This window comes from Pezoporus flaviventris, unplaced genomic scaffold, assembly GCF_033815535.1.
Source record: "Pezoporus flaviventris isolate CSIRO_AGI_PZ_B2104156 unplaced genomic scaffold, CSIRO_AGI_Pfla_v1 ptg000023l, whole genome shotgun sequence".
NCBI classification, from domain to species: domain Eukaryota; kingdom Metazoa; phylum Chordata; class Aves; order Psittaciformes; family Psittacidae; genus Pezoporus; species Pezoporus flaviventris.
Window position 1 is genome coordinate 7025842 of NW_026892571.1, and position 21742 is coordinate 7047583.

General features: G+C 49.1%; 1 protein-coding gene across 3 annotated transcripts in view; it reads right to left on the reverse strand.

Annotated features, from left to right (window-relative positions):
- Nucleotides 1-1032: 1032 nt before the first annotated feature.
- The window catches only part of PFDN1 (prefoldin subunit 1), a 32071-nt gene continuing 11361 nt past the window's right edge, over nt 1033-21742 (reverse strand). Inside the window, exons 3-5 of one of the 3 annotated variants that reach the window (XM_061456501.1) lie at nt 18243-18327; nt 13881-13936; nt 13037-13751 (exon numbers count right to left, since the gene is read on the reverse strand). In XM_061456501.1, coding sequence (XP_061312485.1) covers nt 13715-13751; nt 13881-13936; nt 18243-18327 — 178 coding nt within the window. In that variant the 3' untranslated portion in view covers nt 13037-13714. Of the gene's footprint in view, nt 1246-13036; nt 13937-18242; nt 18328-21742 lie in introns of those variants that run through there. The other 2 variants (XM_061456502.1, XM_061456500.1) reach the window with 2 other exon arrangements.

Below are 21742 nucleotides of genomic sequence, written 5' to 3' on the forward strand. Positions count from 1 at the left end.
CACAAGCACCCGGTGGCTGCAGTCACACACCCTGCAACGCCCTGTGCTCCGTGCCACAGGGCCTGACCCTGGTATATTTCGCACACTTCATCGGGAAGGGCTGCAGAGGTGCAGGTGAACTGGGGAGCAGTAAGTGTGGAAAAGCAGCGAGGTGCAGGCATGAAAGGACGGGTTGGGTGTAGATGACCGGCACTGTCCAATTGTACTGAGCGGCTCTCAGGCTCTGTCCTGGGTGAGGGCCCCCACTGTGTGTGTGCAGGGGGTGAGTGCACGGGGGATGTCAGCACATGGGCCCCGGTGTCCATGGGGCAGGTGTGCGAGTGCCACTGAAGATGAGACCAGAGCAGGCAGTGAGGAGGTGACGGGATCGGAGGTGAAGCGGGTGGCAAAGGGCCAGCCCAGAGCACAACAGAACCCATGGGCAAGAGAGGAGACATCCCTGAAGGCTCTATTTCAGCTCAGCCAGGAGCAAGGGAAGGAGGCGGCCGGGCTGGTGCATTGCAAGCACGCAGCACAGGGTGGCACTGGCCTTCCATGAGCTCGCTGCTCCACGGGGCTCTGTCAGGCAGGGTGCAGGGAGGGAATCGGGGCTGTTACTGCTGAGGCACAGCCAATGACCACACGCATTGGACCTGGAGGTGCCTGCGATGGCTGCCCCTGCCCTGCCTTGCCCTACCAGCCACTCCACTCCAGCACACAGCAGCCAGTCTGACCTGGGTCCAGCATCAGCAGGCAAGGGCTCTGGGCTCCTCAGAGTGAAGCGGGATGCGCCAAACAGCGCTAACCCAAACCCCAGCACCGGCTCCTCTCTCCATCAAATCCCCACAGGCAGAGCAGACGCTGAGGCGGCAGGCAAGCACAGAATCTCCCCTCTGGCAGGTTAAAGCCATTCCCTGTCCAAAGCCTCTCTCCAGGTTTCCTGTAGCCCCTTTAGGCACCGGAGCTGCTCTAAGGTCTCCTCTTATGGAGCCTTCTCTTCTCCAGGCTGACCCAGCCCAGCTCTCAATCTGTCAATAGAAGTAGGAATGGAGCCCAGGCTTCACAGCGATTTTATTGGAGCTGCCACAGGAGCACACACAGTGGGCAGCAGTGACCACGCTTGGGTAGAGGTGCCCAAAACCACTCCAAGGGGGTCGCAGGAGGCCAGTGGGAGCCGCACGGTTACTGTGCCCTTCTTGCCATCAGCATCTCCCGGATGTTATCTTCTGCTTCCTTCACGCTCCGCTCCAGGTACGACTTCTTCTGCTGCAAGGTAGAAAACCCAGAGGAGAGTTAAGGCTCACCCTGGTACTGACTGCACGGACCTGCTGCAGGCAGCTTGCGGAGGGCACGCGTGTCCCTGCACGTTTCCCAGGGCGAGGACAGCGGTTATTCATTCCCAGAGGCAGCCTAGAAACGTTAATGTTTAGCCTCTGCAACACTTATACAGCCTTTGAATTTTGTTCCCTCTGAACCCTCCTCAGAGCTGCTGGGGCCGTTCCAACAGCAGTGCTGCAAAAAGTGGGATACGTTAACCATAGCAAGGAAGGAAATCAAATCAGATCCTGTAGGCTTGGAGCCTAGAGACGAATTAACATGCTGAGGCCTCCTTATGGATTCAACAGCAAAGTCCTTTTGCACTTGGGTAAAAAAGGCTCTTTTTTCCCCCAGCTGGGCCAGTTTTCTAAAACCAGACCCTCCTTTCTATCAGAAATTCCCTGGCATCATCACCAAATACGTGTGTTTCCTTAATCATCTTTAATTAGGAGAAGCTTGGCAGGGAAGCAGCCCGAAGCTGTGCATCCCAAGATAGGAATTCAGCACACAGCGTTTTTTCCTGCTCGTCTGGGTGCTCCTAGGTGACTGGAAAAATCAGCACTTGGCTCTTTTGACTATTTTCTCTGGGTTTCCAAACAACAGACACAACAGTCTCTGGTGAGGCCAGGCAGGCAGAAGACGCTGCTGGGGGAGAATGGGCAGCCCTTGCTCTGGGCACCGACCTCCAAATGCATTTGGTTGTGAGCTGGGGAGGGACCCTTGGGGAAGATTCCCAGAGCCGGGCTTGTGGAGAACACGGGGAGAGCTCCACAGAGGGACCCGTGAGAGAGCAGAGCAGCACCCATGGGCGCAGCCTGCAGCCTTTATCCAAGCACACACTGGCCTCCATGGACCAGCAGCCTCCTGCTATGGGGGGTGTGGCCAGGGGGCTCATGAGCCAGAGGACACAGGCACTGTGCTGGCGACAGGCAGGAACTGTGAAGCTGACCACAGAATCACAGAATCATTCAGGTTGGAAAAGACCCTCAAGATCATCACGTCCAACCATTCCCCAGCACTGCCAAGGCCACAACTAAACCATGTCACTGAGGCCCTCATCTACATGGTTTGGGAGCACTCACAGGGACGGCGACTCCACCACTGCCCTAGGCAGCCTGTTCCAATGCTTGATCATCCTCTCTGTGAAGAAATTGAAGCTTGAGGCCATTACCTCTTGTCCTACCAGTTGTTCCTTTGGAAAAGAGACCAGCTACCTGCTCTCTCCATCTTTTCTCCATCCTCCTTTGATGCCCCCTGACAGCCTCCCCCTGACTCCTGCAAGCCCCCTTAGCCCCGAAGGGAAGTTCATTAGCACAGTTCTCCTGCCATCACTCCCCCTCGGCTCCCTCACAGCAGACTGCAGTGACACATCTGTGCACTCAGCTGAAATGCCCGTGCCATGAGGACATCCCTTCCAGCCCCAGTTCTGAACTGCGAAGGGCTTTTATTCAAACAGTGAAAGCTGTTAGCGACAAGGGCCGTGGGTACGGCAAAGGGCTCCTTGTCCCTCTCACACGGTCCCCAGGCACAAGAGCTGCTTTTCAGGAGCTGCAGGGTGAGGAGGCAGCGTGGGTTCCTGCTGCCTGCAACCCGCTGACGCATGAGGGCTGCTGCCACTGCCCCAACAGACAGCAAAGGGGTCACTGCCAGGGAACTGAATCCAGGGGCTGCGAGCAGAGACAAGTCCCAGAAATCCCGAGTGGGTCTGAGCTCCTGCTCACTGCACTGACTGCAGAGTGGCATCAACGGAGCTGACTTCCACACATTCATTACTAAACCATTATTCTTTAGTGCAATGGAACTAGGCTATGAACAGCTCTGCCCTTCTGTCCTCCACACTCCCCCTTGTGCCCACCAGGCTGCAAGAGACACTTCCAGAGTTAGGAGGCCATGCTGGTGACCATTTGAGGTCCACACTGACCTGGTGCTGAGCAGGAGTGCTCATGGCTATGAACAGCGATCCACAATGCCCACTCCTGCACAGTACCATGCTCTGCCCTCCCTGGGTGCTTGAGCTTCACAGCTCATAGCAAAGGGATGTGGTTTAATGCCATTTCTTTACTTAATCACCACCTGCAGCCTCAGGCAGATGAGGATTCAGGGAATCTGTATATCCCTCAGTCACTCTCCTTGGTCACGTAATTTCTGGGGCAAAAGGATCTGGGCTGGTCCTGATGCTTTTACTCCTCCCTCCCAAAAGTAGCCTCCAGGGAGACTCATCACTGAGCTCAGGGAGCGTCCCATGAAACCCTGCACCCACAGCTGGGGGGATACAGGCTTCCTGAGAGATCCTGCACAGTGACAGCCAGTGATGCAGAGCCAGCACAGCCACTGGCTCGCACCCAGCAGCTGGAATCATGTAGGAGCAAGGAGCAGAAAGCCGCGACATTTTCCAGGATGAGTGGCAGAAGCGAGGTGTCCCTGCCCAAGGAGCTGGGCCTCGGTTTCTGCTTTGGTAATCCCAGGAGAAAGAGCAGGAGCTTGCGTGCAAACTCCTCCTCACGGTGATTACTGGGGTCTAGACAGGAAGCTCTGTGTCTCCCTGCTGCACCTTCCCAGGGAGCAGCGCTGTGAGCAAGCGGCTGACACATGCTGCCTCCGCACTGCTGGAGGCTGTTCTGGTCCAGCCAGACTTGCCAGGCTGGTGGGATCTGTTCCCTGGGAGGAACACCATCAAGGCCTCTTCATCCCCACCTCCAAGCTGCCCTGAGCTCACATGCTTTCATTTGCTCTCAATTTGCAGCCCTGGTTAAACCTACATCCTCTGACCCCATTTTTGGGCCAGCCCATGGCTGCGAGGTTTTAGCTCTCGAGTTTGGCAAGGCAGGAAGGAGGAAATACAAAGAGGAGAGCATGAGCAGGCAGGTCTGTCAGCTGATGGTTCTGGCTGCAGTGCAGGGCCAGTTCAGAGTCACAGAATGGTTTGGGTTGGAAGAGACCTTAAGGCTCATCTAGTTCCAACCCCCTGCCACAGGCAGGGACACCTTCCACTAGAGCAGCTTGCTCCAAGCCCCTGTGTCCAACCTGGCCTTGAACACTGCCAGGGATGGGGCAGCCACAGCTTCTCTGGGCACCCTGTGCCAGCACTTCAGCACCCTCACAGGGAAGAGCTTCTGCCTCAGAGCTCATCTCAGTCTCCCTTCTGGCAGGTTAAAGCCAATCCTGCTTGTCCTGTCCCTACAGGCCTTTGTCCAAAGCCCCGCTTCAGGTTTCTTGTAGCCCCTTTAGGTACTGGCAGCTGCCCTAAGGTCACCCCGGAGCCTTATCCAGGCTGAACTAGGCCAGCTCTCTCAGCCTGGCTCCACAGTAGAGGTACTACAGCCCTTGGAGGACAAGGACTTGCAAGAGAAGTTCCTCCTCCTGATTTGCAATTGCCACATCTGCTTGCTAGAGATTTATTCTAGAGTGTTCGTCTGCCTTATCTAAGAGGCACAGCTTGTGATCACTGCTCAGTTGGGGCAGTGAATGCACCCACTTCGCCACAGCCTTTGGAGGTTTCAGGAACGCTGCTTTGTTTCCATGACAGCTATTCCCATGCAGGGAGGAAGGACCTGAGTTGCAGCTCCCATCAGCACACCTGAAGCCTCTCCACAGCAGAGGCGAGGAAGCAGAGCCAGAGGCTGCATTGAAAGTGGCTGAAAGCATGTGAGAAGGCAGGAGGATTTGCAGTTACACATTTTCAGGGGGCAGCACGCTTCACACGTACTCTGAAATCAAGCCAGCTGCCCTGCTTCACCACAGGACAAGCTTTTTCACCCTCACTTGCTTCCACCACAGGCCACACTCTGGTCCTCATCCAAGACCTTGTGTGTGGTGACAACCCTCCTGCCCCACTCTGTCTCCGTACAGGAAGGATGGTGCGCCCTGCACTGGGCCACAAGACCAACACACAGCCATGCAACAGGCTAGTGAGGTCTGGGCCATGTGCAGAGAGCTTGTAGGGTGCAAAACTGCAGAAGATGCCCCCAAAACGCCAGTGCAGTCAATGCCTCTCAACCTTTAGTTTTGCAATTCCTTTAAACTAATCCTGCTGCCAAGAGCAGTCACCTTTCCTGGGCAGGAATGGCTGCAGTGCTTGGGAGCAAGACAAACCACAGCCTTGATGAGCTGTCTGAAAAGTAGCCCAAAAGGAAATATTCTCACCTCAGTATGCTTTCTGGAAGTATGTCTGCCACGCTAATGACTGCCTGACACTGAGATGGAGGGTGAGAAGAGATGGCCAAGAACTCTTCATTGGGCAGCGGAGCCAACCCCACCAGCTGGACCTCCCAGCATCTCCCAGGGGCTGTGAAGCTGGGCTGTGCCTGAAAGCAAATGGTACCACCAAGCCTGGCCGTTACTGTTCCCTCCCAGCTCTCAGAAGCCTTCCCCAATTCTAAGCTTTCCAGCAGCCTTCCTAAACTGGGAGTGTGGTACAAGGGTCTAACCTGTGTAGGTTTTAGTACACATGGAGTAAAAGTACCATCTCCCAAGTGATCAGAGATGCTGTCAAAACCAGGACTGGCTGCTCAGGCAGCCCCATCCAACAGGCAACGCATGTCCATCTCCCGGGAACCCTTCCCAGGAAGAAAGGTGGCTGCCTGGGCATGGAAGGCACCACCAGCCCCGTGGCCCTTGCCTCCTGCAAGACCCCACAACTTGGCAGGGATGGTGGCTGCAATGCTCCACTCTCAGGGAGTGCTGGGCAGCTCCAGGCAGTGGCTCTGGGAGGCTGCTGCCAGCCCAAGTTGCCTCTTTGCTTAACCTCTGTACAAAGCTCTTGGAAGTACCAGATCGCTCGGCACCAGCCAGAGCATGCACAGGGGAGCACCCACCAGCCACCCCTTCCCACTGAGGCACAGAAGCAGTGCCCTGGCCAAAAGCAATGCCATAAGCACTCACCCTGCTATCACCCTGCTCCATGGCTCCCTGTGCACTTCGCTCCCTGCCACAGGCCACACTTGCTCCCTGACCAGCTCCACACTATTTGCTTTTGGCAGCTGCTGCGGAAATACAAGATTTAATGCAAATACAATTACAACTCACACCCTGAAGAAGAAGAGGAGTTGTGGTTCATGGAGGTGGCCCATGGCCTCTTGACACGGCGGGAAGTCACCTCCTGCTTGAGCCTCCCACCTCATTGCATCACGTTGCTCATGCTTCGCTGGAGACAGTGCTGACGCACCCAGACCTTACATTCCTGACCGATTAAAGAGCCAACATCCACAGATTCCACAGCACGAAAAAACTTCATCAGCTCCTCTTGGACAGGCTTTCGATGATCAAAGCACCACACTTGCCCCAGCACTATGATTCAGACAGCTCTGCCTCCAGCCAGCTCCGCGTGTCTGCAGAGCCTTGTCCTGAGCTGGCCGTTGAGCTCGGTGCCTTGCAGCATGCACCCTTAGCTCCAAAAGCCACCACAGCACTTCTGCTCTCAGCAGGAAACTACACGCAACAGCCACGGATCATTCACGCTACACCTCATGCTCACCGATGAATTTCCTGTTTCAAAGTAACAGTTTCTCATTCATAGAATCATCAACAAGCTTGGGTTGGAAGGGATCTTCAACGTCTACTGTTTTGCTCTTCAAATTTCACTTCTCTCTCTGCTCAGCAAGAGAAAAAGAGCTTCAAGCCCCAACCTACAAACACAAATGTGCTTAAACCCAAACAAAAATGTTTCCATGGAAATGTAAAGATCTGGTTTTGGGACATGCCTTCTCACTTCAGCCTTTTTTAAACTGCTTTTCTACCTACTTGTTTTCCATCCAACTTGGCAGGTTTCTCCCCACAGAACACCTCCCTCTTTCCCTCCCCACAGCTCACAGCACACTTGGCTACTAGCCGCCAGATGCTGGCATCCCACTCTTGCACTTAGAAGGCTTCTGTCGAGGAATGCTGCAGAGTCTTCGTGCATGATGCAGTGCCTCAAACAGGAGCCCCGAGACAAGCCATCTTGTGACACTGTCTCAATAAACCTCCTAGCCAAGGGTTTCTGTAGCTCCCAAAGTTAATCCAGGTCATTGCTGGCATTCCTCAAGGGCTCTATGTGCACACTGTTTGGGAAAGTGATCAGCAGGGCCTGAGACAGAGGAGGGATGACACGCTTGTCCAGGGAAGGATCTTCCTCAGGAGGAAAGCAAGCTGTGCTGCCTGCACACTGGGGCCAGGCAGCAGTAGCACTGTGAGCTGCCCTTCCTCTGGAGGCCACCAACACTGTTCAGGTGGCTGGAATTGCCCAAACCCCCCTTGCCCCAGAGCACAGCACACCCAGGAATCAGCACACACACACTGTGGGCAAGGCAAACGTTTCAGTCAGCCTGAGCTCATGGAAGATGATGTGCCCTATTTAACAGGATTTCACTTGGAACCCATCAACAGGAAGGAACTGGACCTGCTGAACAGCACCTGGCTGCTTCTGCTTCAGAAGGAACCAAGATAGTGGGCACCAGTGATGGGGTGGGTCTGCAGGCAGCCCTACGCTCTGATGGGTCCACCCAGCACTGGTCCTCACCCAGCATAACGCTGTGGCACAAGTACACATTAGAAATTACCACGCTACAGCAACCACCAAATATTTAGATACACTTCAGGACTTTCCAAGCAGAGTTATTGCTCTCAGGAAGTTGTCCAGAGTTTACTCAAGAGTGAGTGAAGTGTAATAGGAAGGGAGCCCAGCTGGTTTCTGATGACAGCTGCTGACAGCAGCACAATGACGCCATTTACTAAGAGGAGAGAGCAGAGATGATTCAGATCCCTGGGTTTTCCCTTAGCCACTATTTCCACGAGGTAACGGGGACCCTCAGTCATTTCAAAACCACCTGGATTTGAGTGGAGGAAATATCAGGCATAAGAGTGCACTTGCCAACTCAACACTTCAGAAGCACCTGCCTAAAGAACTGCTAGTGCAAATCCACCTTCATCATGTACCAATCCTACCTACAGCACAACCAACAGGGCTTCCCCCATCATTCCCGTAGTGCTCTGAAACCCTGAGGAACGTGCTCTTGAGAAAGCTAATTTGAAGAAGCACATGCTGCTTTCCACACTTGGTAGCAAGGGAGGTCACCTTCTAGAGAAAAAGGGGAAAACCTGCCTGTGGAGCAGCCCTTCTGTCCCTTGCACATACCTGTTGTCTCAGCCCCAAAACTGTATTTTCACTAAAGGCTGAGACAGTTGCTCTCTGCAACTGGGCAATTGTGAACTCCTGCTCCCTAGCCTGATGTTAACTGCTACAAAAGCGAGCGACTGGGAACCTTTCAATAGGTGGCAGCAGAAATGTGTTACCAAGCCAGAGGATTCTTTAGGGACACCCTTCATGACAAAACCACCCATTTAGAATCACAGAATCAACTAGGTTGGAAAAGACTTTTAAGATCATCAAGCCCAATCTTTATTCCAGCACTGCAAAAGCCACCACTAAACCATGTCAGTAAGGGCCTCTTCTACACGGTTTTTGAATACTTCCAGGGATGGCGATACCACCACTGCCCTGGGAAGCCTGTTCCAATGCCTTAGCACCCTTTCGGTGAAGAAATTGTTCCTAATGTCCAGTCTAATCTCTGTTCCTTGGGAGTAGAGACCAGCTACCTCCTGGCTCCATCCTTCTGTGAGGCAGTTGTGGAGAGCAATAAGGTCCTCCCTGAGCTTTCTCCAGAATAAACTTCCCCAAGTCCCTCAACCATTCCTCATCACACTTGTGCTCCAGGCCCTTCACCAGCTCCGTTGCCCTTCGCTGATCCCGCTCTAGCACCTCAATATCTCACTTGTAGTGAAGGGTCCAGAACTGGGCAGTTTTCAGCGGTACACTGCTTCACAACAGATACTGCATCCTAACCAGACTTTCGTCAGGAGTCAGGTCAAACACTTAGGATATGGGGAGGGGAAACTCACCCAGATTGTGAAAATCCCCACGTTTTGGTTTGGTGGAAGTGGCCCTCACAAAACTGACTCTTGCAAAATGTGTTAAGTTCCTTAATTTGGTGCTTTGGGTTGCACGGTCCTGCAGAGCCAGAACTGCTCACCAGAATACCTCCCAGCAACATGACTTCTGCACAATCGTACCACACCTTATGTCTCTCAGTCCCAGCCAAACAAGGCCATTTAAAAAGAAAAATTACTTCCATAAACTTGAAGGACTCAACAAATCAGCAACAAAGAGATGATCACAAAATGGTTTGGGTTTGAAGGGACCTTACAGCTCATCTAGTCTAACCCCCTGCCACGGGCAGGGACACCTTCCACTTAGAGCAGCTTGCTCCAAGCCCCTGTGTCCAACCTGGCCTTGAACACTGCCAGGGATGGGGCAGCCACAGCTTCTCTGGGCACCCTGTACCAGCGCCTCAGCACCCTCACAGGGAAGAGCTTCTGTCTAAGAGCGCATCTCAATTTCCCCTGGGTCAAGTTAAAGCCACTCCCCTTGGCCTGTCCCTACAGGCCCTTGTCCAAAGCCCCTCTCCAGGTTTCACGTAGAATGTGATGTGAACTCCCAGCTAAGCAGCATCCTCCCCTAGCTCAGACTCCCTTGGCTGCCTCGCAGGCAGGATGCAGCCATGTCCCTGCTAGGAATACACTTCCAGCCCAATGAGCAGGGTGACCCCAGCGGCAGGGCCAGCAGGAAGCCCTAACAGCCTGCACATACCTGGAGCAAGGTGCGGCTGTGTAAAGCTGACTCAGGGCTGGGTCAGGTCTCCTGCACGCAGGAGCACGCTTTCCAAATAATCGTTTCCTGTTCTCCCCAGGCTAGATGGAGCAGATGGGGCAGGACGGAGATATACTGGGCACAGATAATCCCCCTCCCCAGAGCTGCTCGGCATAAAGGACAGCAAGGACCAAGTGCATGGGCCTGGGTGACTAAGGCGAGGACAGCGGCACTGGTTCTGTGACTAACTATTACTCATGCAAGGAGGAATTTGGAGAGGGCCTCGCATCCAGCTCAGCTCATTGCTTTGAATACTTCTGCAGCTATAAGCACAAAGGAGAGCTTTGACAATGAATCAGACCCTGGTTTAAAATGACAAAGACAGACTTATCTACCAACTTTGTGTTAAAATGATTTCAGTGTAATTATAAAAGCAGCTTAATGCTAATCAGAGGAAACAAGCAACGTTTTCAAACCCAGATGACTAAATGTAGGCTCCTGGACGGACAAAACCATTTAAACACAGCAGCAGAAGTGGGTTTTTATTTATTGTCATGATGTATTTCACTTTCCCCTGGAATCCAAAGGAATGTGAGCACACTGGCAAAGTTTGTCTTAAAAGCTTTCTCCATTAAATTCTTTTCTAACTCCTTTTTAATCAGAACAACCTCTCCCCAAAAATAAATCCTAAAGTGAGTTTCTGGGATAACATTTATTTTGAAAGCACCTCTATAACTGGCTTCTGAAGGATTTAAAAGGAAGCAATCAACACCCACATTAATTATCCTCCTGCTTTTAAAATCCACAATTATCCATCTAAAAATAAAGGTAGGAACAGTGAAAATAAAACAGTAATCAAATTCCAGCTTTCCCTTCATGAAGCCTTTGCCCTCTCAGTTAGTTTGTGTGCTTACTTTGCAGTCTGCAGTGCAGGGAAGATTAACAAAGAATTGCTAATTAAGCAGTCGCTTGCAAAAACATGGGAGTTTGAAACATTGTGACTGATTGTTTTTATAAAGCCAGCCCAGGTCTAAACCAGCGGAAGATCCTTTTGGAGAGCTGGGAATTGCCTCTTAAACACGATGATTTCTTCTTTCTGTGCCTCTAAGATCACAACATCATGTTTTGCAACCACTGACTTGTGCACTATTTAACACAGGGCACGCTTCTTACGCAATGTGCAAAGCAGAATGTACTCATTTGATCTTTATCTAACTAACCTACCATAGGAATTGGAACCAGGATTTAAAAAGATACACCTCCTTCCTCATGCTTACTGAAGAGCATTTGTTTCGTTTTAAAGCTGCAAGATGCTGGCTGCACACAACCAACCTGCATTTGTCTGGGATGAGAGATTATGCGATTCAGATGGAAGAGAAACAGCATAAAACACGAAGTTAAGAATGTTGAGAACACAATCCTTTTGCTACCCTCACTTTTGACAAATGACACTCAGACTGTGAGGCTTTAAACATAAAGAAATAAGTGAAGTCAGTGAGTCATCACAGCCTTGGAAGCAAGGAATAAGGCCTGTTATTCATGCTACCATCAGCAGTCAGTTTACAGGATAGAAAGAAGTGGAGCAGCATTAGTTATGCCCCAATTCCTCCAGTATTTACCTTAAATTTGCCTGGCCCCAGTCCAGTGTCAGAGGGCTTCTCCATAAATAATGATTTTGTCCTGACAGTGTTGGCTTTGTGCCCACCATACTCTCAACCTTCTCAACACTTCATTATTTTCAAGCCTATTTTTCTCATTGCTCAGAGGATTTTCCATTTCAAATATCAGGACTGAGAATGCAGATTCTCCTCCCTGTAACACAGCCAGAACTATAGGAAAAAAACAGAGCTTTGGAGCTACTCCCTTCTTCAAAACAAGCACCTCAGTGAAGGGCAGAGAAGCGCTGACAGCTTTGCCCATGCCAAGGATCTGCCATGGCTCTGGATGATCCCAGTTGACAGCTAGCTTAGGCAAGCAGCTGGACCACCCATGTCCTCAAAAGCAAGCTAAGCCTTGGGCTTTGCAGCCTGAAAAGCAGGAGCAAGCCCGCAGTGAAGGCAGAGACTCAGGCCTGGACAGGTCAAGATGAAAAATGCCCCAGGAACATCACCAAGTCTGAATGTCCGTGCCCAGAAGGAACTATCCGGACACTTGCAGCTACCTCAGGCACCCAAAGTCATGCAAGATGAAGGCTGTCACCTCTCCTGGTCCTCAGAGGGAGCCTGAGGAGGCTCCGCACCTCACTGTCACCCAATTAATCTCCATGATTTGCGGAGCTTCCATAGCTTCCTCCTGAAAGGTCCATGTAAACCCAAATGTTAATCCTACCTACTAAGTTCACTTGCATACTCCACTGTCCCCACATCAGAGATGCAGGCTCCCTGTACAGCAAGCAGAGGGAGATACCACCTCTAGGAATGAGTGACTCTCTGGAAGCATCATTGTCTCCCTCTTAATGCAGAGAACATCTGGACTCCTGACTTGTTAAAGAAACCTGACAGTTAAAGAATCTCCAAGGTGGGAATTCAGGGTCAAGAGGAGAAACTTCATCACCACTTTAAATTCCCAAACATCAGATACTGAAAATCTGGGGGAGAGGAACAGGAAACAAACAGAAAAACAAAAACCACACAAAAACCCCAACCAAACACAAAAGCCACACCAAGAACAAACACAAAGCTACAACACACCACCTTGCAGGACAAGCAAATTAGAAAACAAAAATCAGTCTACTCCCCAGCAATGCCCCAAACCTGCACATGAGCTGTGCCACAGGAGTTTGGTACATGTTGCAGATCACGACTGCAGCCAAGCACCAGCATGGGTCTGGCTTGGTTCCTGTACAAGTGACAGAAGCACACCAGCCTTCCCTAGAGCAGATCAGGCCATAAAGCCAAGAGGGCTGAACCGAAGCTATGGACTGACCTCTTCCATGCACACTCTTAGAAACAAGGGGCAGCTTCTGTGACAACATGTGTTCAAGATCATGTCCTCAGTACGTGCATGTATGCCAGCAGTGGAATGAGAGGACAGCACACTCATCCAAAGTAAAACCTGCTCCAGGCACAGAGGGCTCTTCTTGAGGCTTCCCCCCTCCAAAGCAAACAGGAGCATTCCTTATTTTCCCCTGTTTATTTAAAAAGCCCACCACACATTCCTGGGCACTGGCCTATCCCGAGTAAACCATGGAATGACAGCTTCTACACTGTAAATCCCAGATGAAAATTGGTCTAGCTTGGGAACTGCCAAACAATTGCTACCTTCTTCTGGTTGCTGAGTGGTCTGCAAAATGCACCACAAATCTCAAGACTTGTTTTCACATGGTTAAGGCACCTTCAGAATCAGCCTCCATGCATGGTTTCAGTGTAAAAACCAGAGAGCACGCCAGGGGCGCAGGGCCATGCTGAGCTGGTCCATCCATACCTGCCCAGAGAACATCAACTCCCATGCTCCAGCACTCCTCTCCAGCCACACCTCTCCTGCTTAAAACTGCTCCCTCAGGGTATGAAAACACCGTAGTGCCAACCCAACCAGAGACGCCCTGGTAGACTCATCGAGAAGGGGGCACCACCATTGTGCCTTGGGGCTCCAGCAAAGCTCCTAGAGAAAGAAGATTAGAGAAATGGAAGCCACAGCACGAGCATGTTTGACTCCGGGCAGCACCAGGGAAGAAGTCTGTTGTTAACTTTGATGTCTGCTCACTGTAATGCAATCACTTTTTAACTTTACCAGAAAGATCTGCAACACATTCCAAGCCTCTGAACTTGAAGCACAGCAGTGCTTGAGAGCAGAGTGTTAATTTCTCCACCATGAACAAGAGCAAAGAAGTTTACTGTGTAGGATAGGGCAACTGGACATAGCAGTTTAGGGATCACATGAAGACTTTATGAATTGGAAATCAAGCACTTAGGTACAGCTTTCCCAATTGCATTTGCTACTCCAGGCGGAGAAAACAACCAACCCTTTATCTCTGCAGCAGTGAACTTTCAGTCTCCCATGCTCATGTGAAAGAACTGCCTGGGAAACAAGCACACAACAATATTGCAGTCAGATTTTAAAACCAAACTCCAATTCAAGCAGAAAGCTGCAGGTTGCTTTTGCCCTTTTCACGAAGGAGCTAAATTGAGTGGCACAGAGCAGACAGAGCTGCCCAGCAGAGCCTCCCCCATATTTGTTATTTTTAGCAATTCAGTCTGACAACGCCTGACAACTAAACATGCTGAATATAGCAGGAGAGAAGGGGACTATCAGATAGTATCAGAGAAAACACACAGCGATAATCACTTTCTCCACCCCTAATGAAGAATCAGTTTTCCATGTCTTTGTAACATCATAGAGCTTGTTCTTTTTAAAATGCCACATTTAAAAACAGAATCCATCGAGCCCTACAATGGAAACGGATAACATTTCCTGAAACAAAGCATTGTTCCACCCCTCACATATCATGTTTCCTTAAAAACAAGGGAAGAAAAACATTACTTGGTTTTTCTCCTAATACTGCACAAACATTGCCGAGCTAAAAAGAGTCTGTGCTCATCCCTTTAGAATGCTTTCAAAATAGCTTTAACACATACCCCTTGCACTGTGAAGCACAACAAGAATTTGATAGTATCAGGACTGGAAAAATTGGATCGTTGCTGCTAAGCAGGATGCTTCCCATGCCAGTGAGTGAGTGAGCCCGTGCACCAGCTTCTGTGAGAGTCAAGCCTCACTGGCACAGCCTTTATGCAGGCATGTGCATTTTGCCAGCAAGCCTGGGTTATCAATTTGGATTCCAAAGGATTATATAGAAATTGTGAAATTAAGAATGCTACATATGTACACATATATATACACACACATACACACACACTCACATATACACACTTTCATTGGTTAGCTTTAACAAGAAGGGTAAAGCTACCTTGCTCCTTCTGCAGAGTGACTGACACTTGCCCTCTCATACACATTGATATCCCTTTGGTATCTTCAGAACACAGTTCCTCTCACTAAGTACATCCAATGTGCATTGCAGCCAAAGCTTATTTTCCCAAAGACAGGTCTAGTTCTCCTTGTACAAAGAGAGGTCTAGTTCTCCTTGCAGCTTTGCCATGTGATGAACAGCAGGGAAATATCACACCAGCTTTGTGATGCTGTCTTGAAAAAGGTAATGCATCACTTCACAAGTGGAGGAACCCAAGACAGGGGAGTAAAGAAAAGGGAATAACTAATCATGAATTGCAGTTCCTCTAGGAAATGAGATGATGAAGGAGAAAAGAAGTTTTCAAACCAAATGCAAAACCCCTCATTGCTTTCGCAGTTCACTCTGAGAGCTGCAAATGTCAGGAAACACAGCTCACACAGAGTCACAGAATGGCTTGGGTTGGAAGGGACCTTAAAGCTCATCCATTTCCACCTCCCTACCACGGGCAGGAACACCTTCCACTAGAGCAAGTGCTCCAAGCTCTGTCCAACCTGGCCTTGAGCACTGCCAGGGGTGGGGTAGTCACAACTTCCTTGGGCAACCTGTTCCAGTGCCTCACCATCCTCAAAGGAACAAACTTCTTCCTTACATCTAACCTGAACTTCCCCTGTTTCAGTTTCAACCCATTCCCCCTTGTCCCATCTCTACAGTCCCTGATGAAGAGTCCCTCTCTGACATGCTTGTATGACCCTTTCAGATACTGGAAGGCTGCTATGGGGTCTCCACGCAGCCTTCTCTTCTCCAGGCTGAACAGCCCAAACACCTCTGAGGCAGGTTAAAGCCCATGTTTTCATGGACATGTCAGCACTGAGGATCTCTCCTTGCTACACAGTTGGATGGATTTACATAAAACCTCAGCAGTGAACTCAACCCTCCAGGCTCTGCTCCTCTGCATACAGCACTAAAAGCCATCAGGGAGAGCGCATCTCAAATTCAGGCTGGTATCAAAAATCCACATTTCATAATACCTTGGCAATTGAGTCATAATAAGAAGGCAGAATTGTCTCAGGCTCGTGGTACATGAGTAACCAGATCAGCCACACCATGTGGATACCGGAGGATTACTCTGACCAGCTTGAGCCAGCTATGCAAAGTGAGAAATGTGAGTAAGGTAGTTAACAATGTAAAATATAAACCTAAGCTTTAAAATCCTTCCAGTTTTAATAATGGATGGAGGGAAGTTTTAACCTATCTTGGTTTGATATTTATTTTATAGTGATGCAGTGGAATCACAAGGTCACAAAGTTTCACATTCTTTCCTGCTTCTGTCACCACTTGTTTTCAGGACAGAAAAATCCCCTACCTCCTGTGATAAGTGCTCTCTGACTTGGACTCAGGTATTTCCCCTGAAATCTCTGTTTCCAGCAGTTGTCAGTCTAAAAGCTTTGTCCTTTTCCATGGGGAATCCCAGGCCTAAGGAAAATCCTTTCCACAAAGCTGCCAGCCAGCTGGAAGCAGAGTAGTTAAAAGATGGACTTGAATGTTCACTTAAACTATTGAAAGTTTTGGCCATTTGAGCCCTACTATAATATATATCGTTAAAAAGAAAAACCAATCCATGTGGCAGTCACTTTTCTACTCTCACCACCTTTTGAGACAGTCGTCATTGCTGGGAGCTTCAATTCAGTGGCCATACCAGAGACTCAAGCAACAGGGAGCTATGAAGCAGAAAAACACACTTGTGAAGCAGCCAGTTCCGAGGCTTTGTGTAAGAACAGCAAAGGTTGTAATTTGGGGGGAATTCCATCCATTCTGCTGAACTCAGCAACTGAAAAGTTCAGAAGGTGAGATCATTCCCCACCAGGAACAGGAAGAAAATGAGGTCAACAGCTGAAGGGCACAGTAGCCAAAAAGCTGACCACAGCCTGATGGACCTGGAAGAAAGGGACCCACCCCATGGGCAGGTTGCAAACAGAGACTGTCAACCACACTCCAATCACTGACAAATGCAGACCTGCTGCTACGAAGTTCTCCAACCCCAGTCATGGGGCTGCCTTAGCGCAAAACCACTGGCATCTGAGATGGCTTCAGAGTAGCCAGGATACAATCGCTTTGATCACATAACCATAAAAATGACTATGCCCTGTCTGCATTAACAGCAGAGAAATATGCAGCCTACCCAGGGGAGACTTGTTTTCCCCATTCAGTAAAAGTTCTCATGGCCAGAAACACAAAACCCCTTAGTATCTGGCACAGGAAACACTCCAGGCAGCACCACACATGGTGATATATTTGTCCTACAGCTCCCCAGGCAAGCTGAGTTTTAAGAAAGAATAAAAAAAAAAAAAAAAATACAAACTCTACTTCTGTTTTACTGTAAGGAGCAGACAAGAGAGACAGAACTGAATGGGTTTGAGTAGGTTTGAGCACCGACTTCCTACTCCTGCTTGTCCCTACTTGACCTGGTCTCCACACTGACTTTCTCCAAAACACTAACAGACGAGTTAAGCAGCTTGACACAACTCAATCTTTGCTTCCTCTGTCATTGCCCAAGAAACAAGGAACAGGGGTTTGAATTTATTATATCTTAGGGACATTAAGAAATAACAAACCACTAATGGCCTTGGAAAAGTACATTTTGAACATCTGCTCCGAAGAACTCTAAGCTGTACATGTAGCCACTAGAAGATAGTCAAGATTCTCTAGATAATTCATTTGAACACTGATATGTGCACAGAAAGTGCTTTATATTTCCTACATATTCTTCTCTGCCTTGAATACTCCAACCAGATAAACGTAAGAGCACAGAAGTGCTCTGACCACATTGCCAAAACAAAGTCCTATCTCCCCCTAGATCCAGTCTTCAACAGCAGCCACAAGTAGAAGCCTAGGGCAGAGTGTATGGACACGGCAGGCGTACACAGAACTTCCTCCTCATACTTTCCCAGCCTTCAGACATTTTTAGCTCAGGACTTCCTGAGCAGAATGCCATTTCTACATATTTGGTAATTCTCAATGGATTTCTCTTCCATGAATTTGTGCAATTGTCCTGAGCCAGTATAAACTCCTAGCATCCACAGCACTGGCACAGTTCCACATCACCTATCTGCTGCAAATAGCCACACAAACATCCTTTTGCTAGTTTTAAATCTTGCTCCTACTAACCTCATTTGAATCCCTCACCCCCACTTTGCATATCAGGAATGACAGGAAATCCCTAGCTAGGTTGTAGGCCCACAAAAGAAACCAAGTAACTAAGTGCCATGAATTACTTGTAGGTTACTTGTACCAGGCACTATGTTTCACCTCCTTAAAATCCTTCAGAATGGAAAGTATCAGATAAAAACAAGGGATGTAGCAGACAGCATCTTGTTGACCTTCAGTATTGTACTTTCATCGTTATTACCTGCCAAAACTTACCTCCAATTCCTTAATTTTCTCTTCAGCTATTCTCTGTTTTTCTAAGAGCTGATTATGAATCACTCCTTTAGACTGAAGGATAAACCTACAAGTGAAAGAGACAGACAACTGTTGGGTATCTTTTACATCCATTGTACACCTACTTGCATGCAGAGTTAAACTACAGTGACCTCTGCCAAGTATTCATTCTCAATCCACACCTTCTAGACAGAGGTAGAAGAAATTGGTCCTAGAGCTCACAGAAACCACCAGCCTCAAAGGCTTGCTCAGCAGTCTCACCCATTATTTGGGAGGAAGAAAATGGATGCACACTCATCTCCCTCTATCATTCAGTGTCCTTGAATGCTTTGAAAACAGTCCTTGCATACAGCTAGCAAAGGGAGTCTGTCATCACATTCCCTACAAAGGGATCTAAAGCAGTTTATGGCATATAGTCAAGGAACCTTCTTTCAAGGGGAAAAAGCCATTCATTACCATCTCAGCGCTCACAAGCAAAATAAAGCTGCACAATAAAAACAAAGCTTTCTACAGAGGAAGGCTGAGAGAGCTGGGGGTGTTCAGCACAGGGAAGGGAAGGCTCCAGAGAAACATTACAGAGGCATTTCAGTACATAAATAGGGCTGGTAAGACAGAGACTTTACCAGGGCCAGTAAGTGACAGGACAAGGGGCAATGGCTTTAAACTGCAGGAGGGCAGCGCTTGATTTGACACAGGGAAGAAATGTTGTACGATGAGGGTGCTGAGGTGCTGGCAGAGGGTTCCCAGAGAAGCTGTGGCTGCCCCATCCCTGGCAGTGTTCAAGGCCAGGTTGGACACAGGGGCTTGAAGCAAGCTGCTCTAGTTGAAGGTGTCCCTGCCTGTGGCAGGGGGCTGGAACTGGATGAACTTGAAAAGCCCCTGAAGGAACACGAGCATCCAAAGAGGCCCTCCAGTATGTGGCACTGGCATCCCACAAAGAGGTAAAGGACAACTAAGTTCAGATGAATTTTAGGAACTCTCTATGGTTGTTTTTCAACCTTCCAGACATAAAGAATGTACAAGCCACAGATTTGCCCCTTCCCTACTTAGAAAGTCCCCCAGGGGATTTAGAAGGAGCCTCCCTGGATCATACCAATGAGGTCAAGGTCTCCCTTCAGCACCAACTAGGGTCAGTGTCTTCCTACCAGGTGACAAGAGCTTGTGCTTGAACAGTTAAAGTGAGCAGCTTTAGACAGGGCAGAATCAGAATGCATTCCCCATCTGGTACAGAAAAACCTGCAGTCAGTCTGTAGTGCCGCCTCCCATGACACAGGACATTATTAACATGCTTGTTCAGGGCCTGATCAGCCACTGCCTTGAAACCCAGCATGGTCTGCACCAGCAATAGAGCAGCCAAAAGGAAAAGTACCTGCTACGTGCATTCCTGGAGTGCATGGGAGCAGAACTGTGGTTAATTATAACAGGTTTGCAATTAAAACTCTCTTTGGTGCTGCAATTAACTGCGCTTACCAATTGCCTCCTCCTCCTTCTCCCACTTCTCTCCCTTGTCCTGCTTTACCTCCTCTTTTCTACAGCTACTTCATCTTTTATATTGCCATTTTCTCAAATTTCTCCTTGTTTCTCCCCAGTCTCAGCTCATGTTTATTACTGGTGTCATCACTGCTATGTATCTGCTCCTATTCTTTACAACACAGCTCACTCTCTTTGGCCCCTCACTCTCCCACTTTCCATTTGGTACCTCCACAACCCACTTCCACTCGGTGGGAACGTTTCCAGGTCTGAAACAGAGCAACCTGCTGAAATAAAATGTGGGGTTTGCTCAGTCTTGTTAAAATCAAGTCCATGAGCACCTTCCTAGGAAAGAGAAGTTATTTACATTGCTATTAGATGCAGAGCCTGAATTCAGCCAGAGAGGAGCTACTTTTGAGGACCACCAGCAACCACATCGTTCTGATGCTTTTACCTTGAGCCTGCAATAGCAGAAGCAGCAAACCCCAGCCTTCCCACACACACAACATGGGGATTTGGGTGTGAAGACCACAACTTTGCCTTACTTCTGTAGTGGCTGTCACTAGTTAAACAATCAGAGCTGCAAGATGCCCTCATTAAACAAACCCAACCGTCCTTCCCATGGTCACAGCTTCCCTGAGCCTGTGTGGTGTATGAATGTTTCCTCAATTATTTCCTTTTTTTTTTTTGTGAGGCAGCAAAGGAGAACAGAATACCTTCTCTTTTGCTTCCCCTGTATGTTAAGGTGTAGAATTCCAGACTGGTTTGGGTTGGAAGGGACCTTAAAGTTCATCTTAGGTTTGGAAACCCTGCCACAGGCAGCATGCCTTCCACTAGAGCAGCTTGCTCCAAGCCCCGTCCAACCTGGTCTTGAACACTGCCAGGGATGGGGCAGCCACAGCTTTTCTGGGCAACCTTTGCTAGGGCATCATTGTCCTCATAGTAAAGAATTTCTTCCTAATGCCTCATCTGAATCTATCCTTGATCAATCATTTTGGTTTCACTGAAGCCCCTGGTCTAGGACATGAGGTTAAACACCAACACAGCTCTACCAGTGCTCCCCATGCTGCAGCTGGGAAGGTCCCTGTGCTGCGTCACAGGCACTGAGCGATCCTGGGTGGCTGAGATCCGCTACAGGCACTAGAACCTTTGGACAAACAAGTGGCTGACTTCACTTCTATTCTGCAAATGTCAACAAGAGTCACCGGGAAAAACACCCTCCCTCCTCCCTGCCTCCCACCCTCCTGCAATGCTCTGGCAGACATGCGACAGCAAATTAAAATTGGATGGCCGAAGTTAGCAATGACGAGACTTGTGCCGGCAGCTGGGCACAAACACAACCACCCCAATTTATTTGCTATAAAATAGTGGGCTGGAACCTGTGTCCGTTCACACGCTGGCTCAGAGCAGATCAAATGTCCATGACTTGGCCAGCATCCTTCAGAACGTTTGCACCAATCCCAGCTTCAAGCCACCCATTTTAATTCCCCTTCATTGACCCTTCAGCCTAAAGCGCACAAGTGCTACCATGTAAGTTGACAAAAACTACTCTTTAGAAAGTTGAAGCTATAAACCCACACCTGATTTAAATCTGTGGCTTCAATTTCCAACACAAGAAGGACTCAAAAACCTCATCTTTGTTTTAGCTTCTAGCTTGGGATACACACATCATGGGGATCTTGGGCAAAGGTTTTACCTAAGGAAATACTGTGGTTTACAGCAGCACTTGTCTTGCTCATTAGCCAAGAGATGCTACAGGGCACTTCTCCTAAACCAGAGTTTGAATTTTACTGGATTTCATTCTTCCAATTACCCCAAGTAAAACACCAACTAAATGGTTTTGGCTTTTTTCTCACTGAGCTGGAGAACTGGGACAGTGTCATTCTGCTGCCTGGTTTTAGTTAACTGGGGTTATCTTACAATGTTTTTAAGCTTGTGAAAGAACCATGGGAGGTTCTGAGGTCCTAGTTCTTCCCTGAGTTTGTAAACAAGCCTTTCAAACACATGAACTT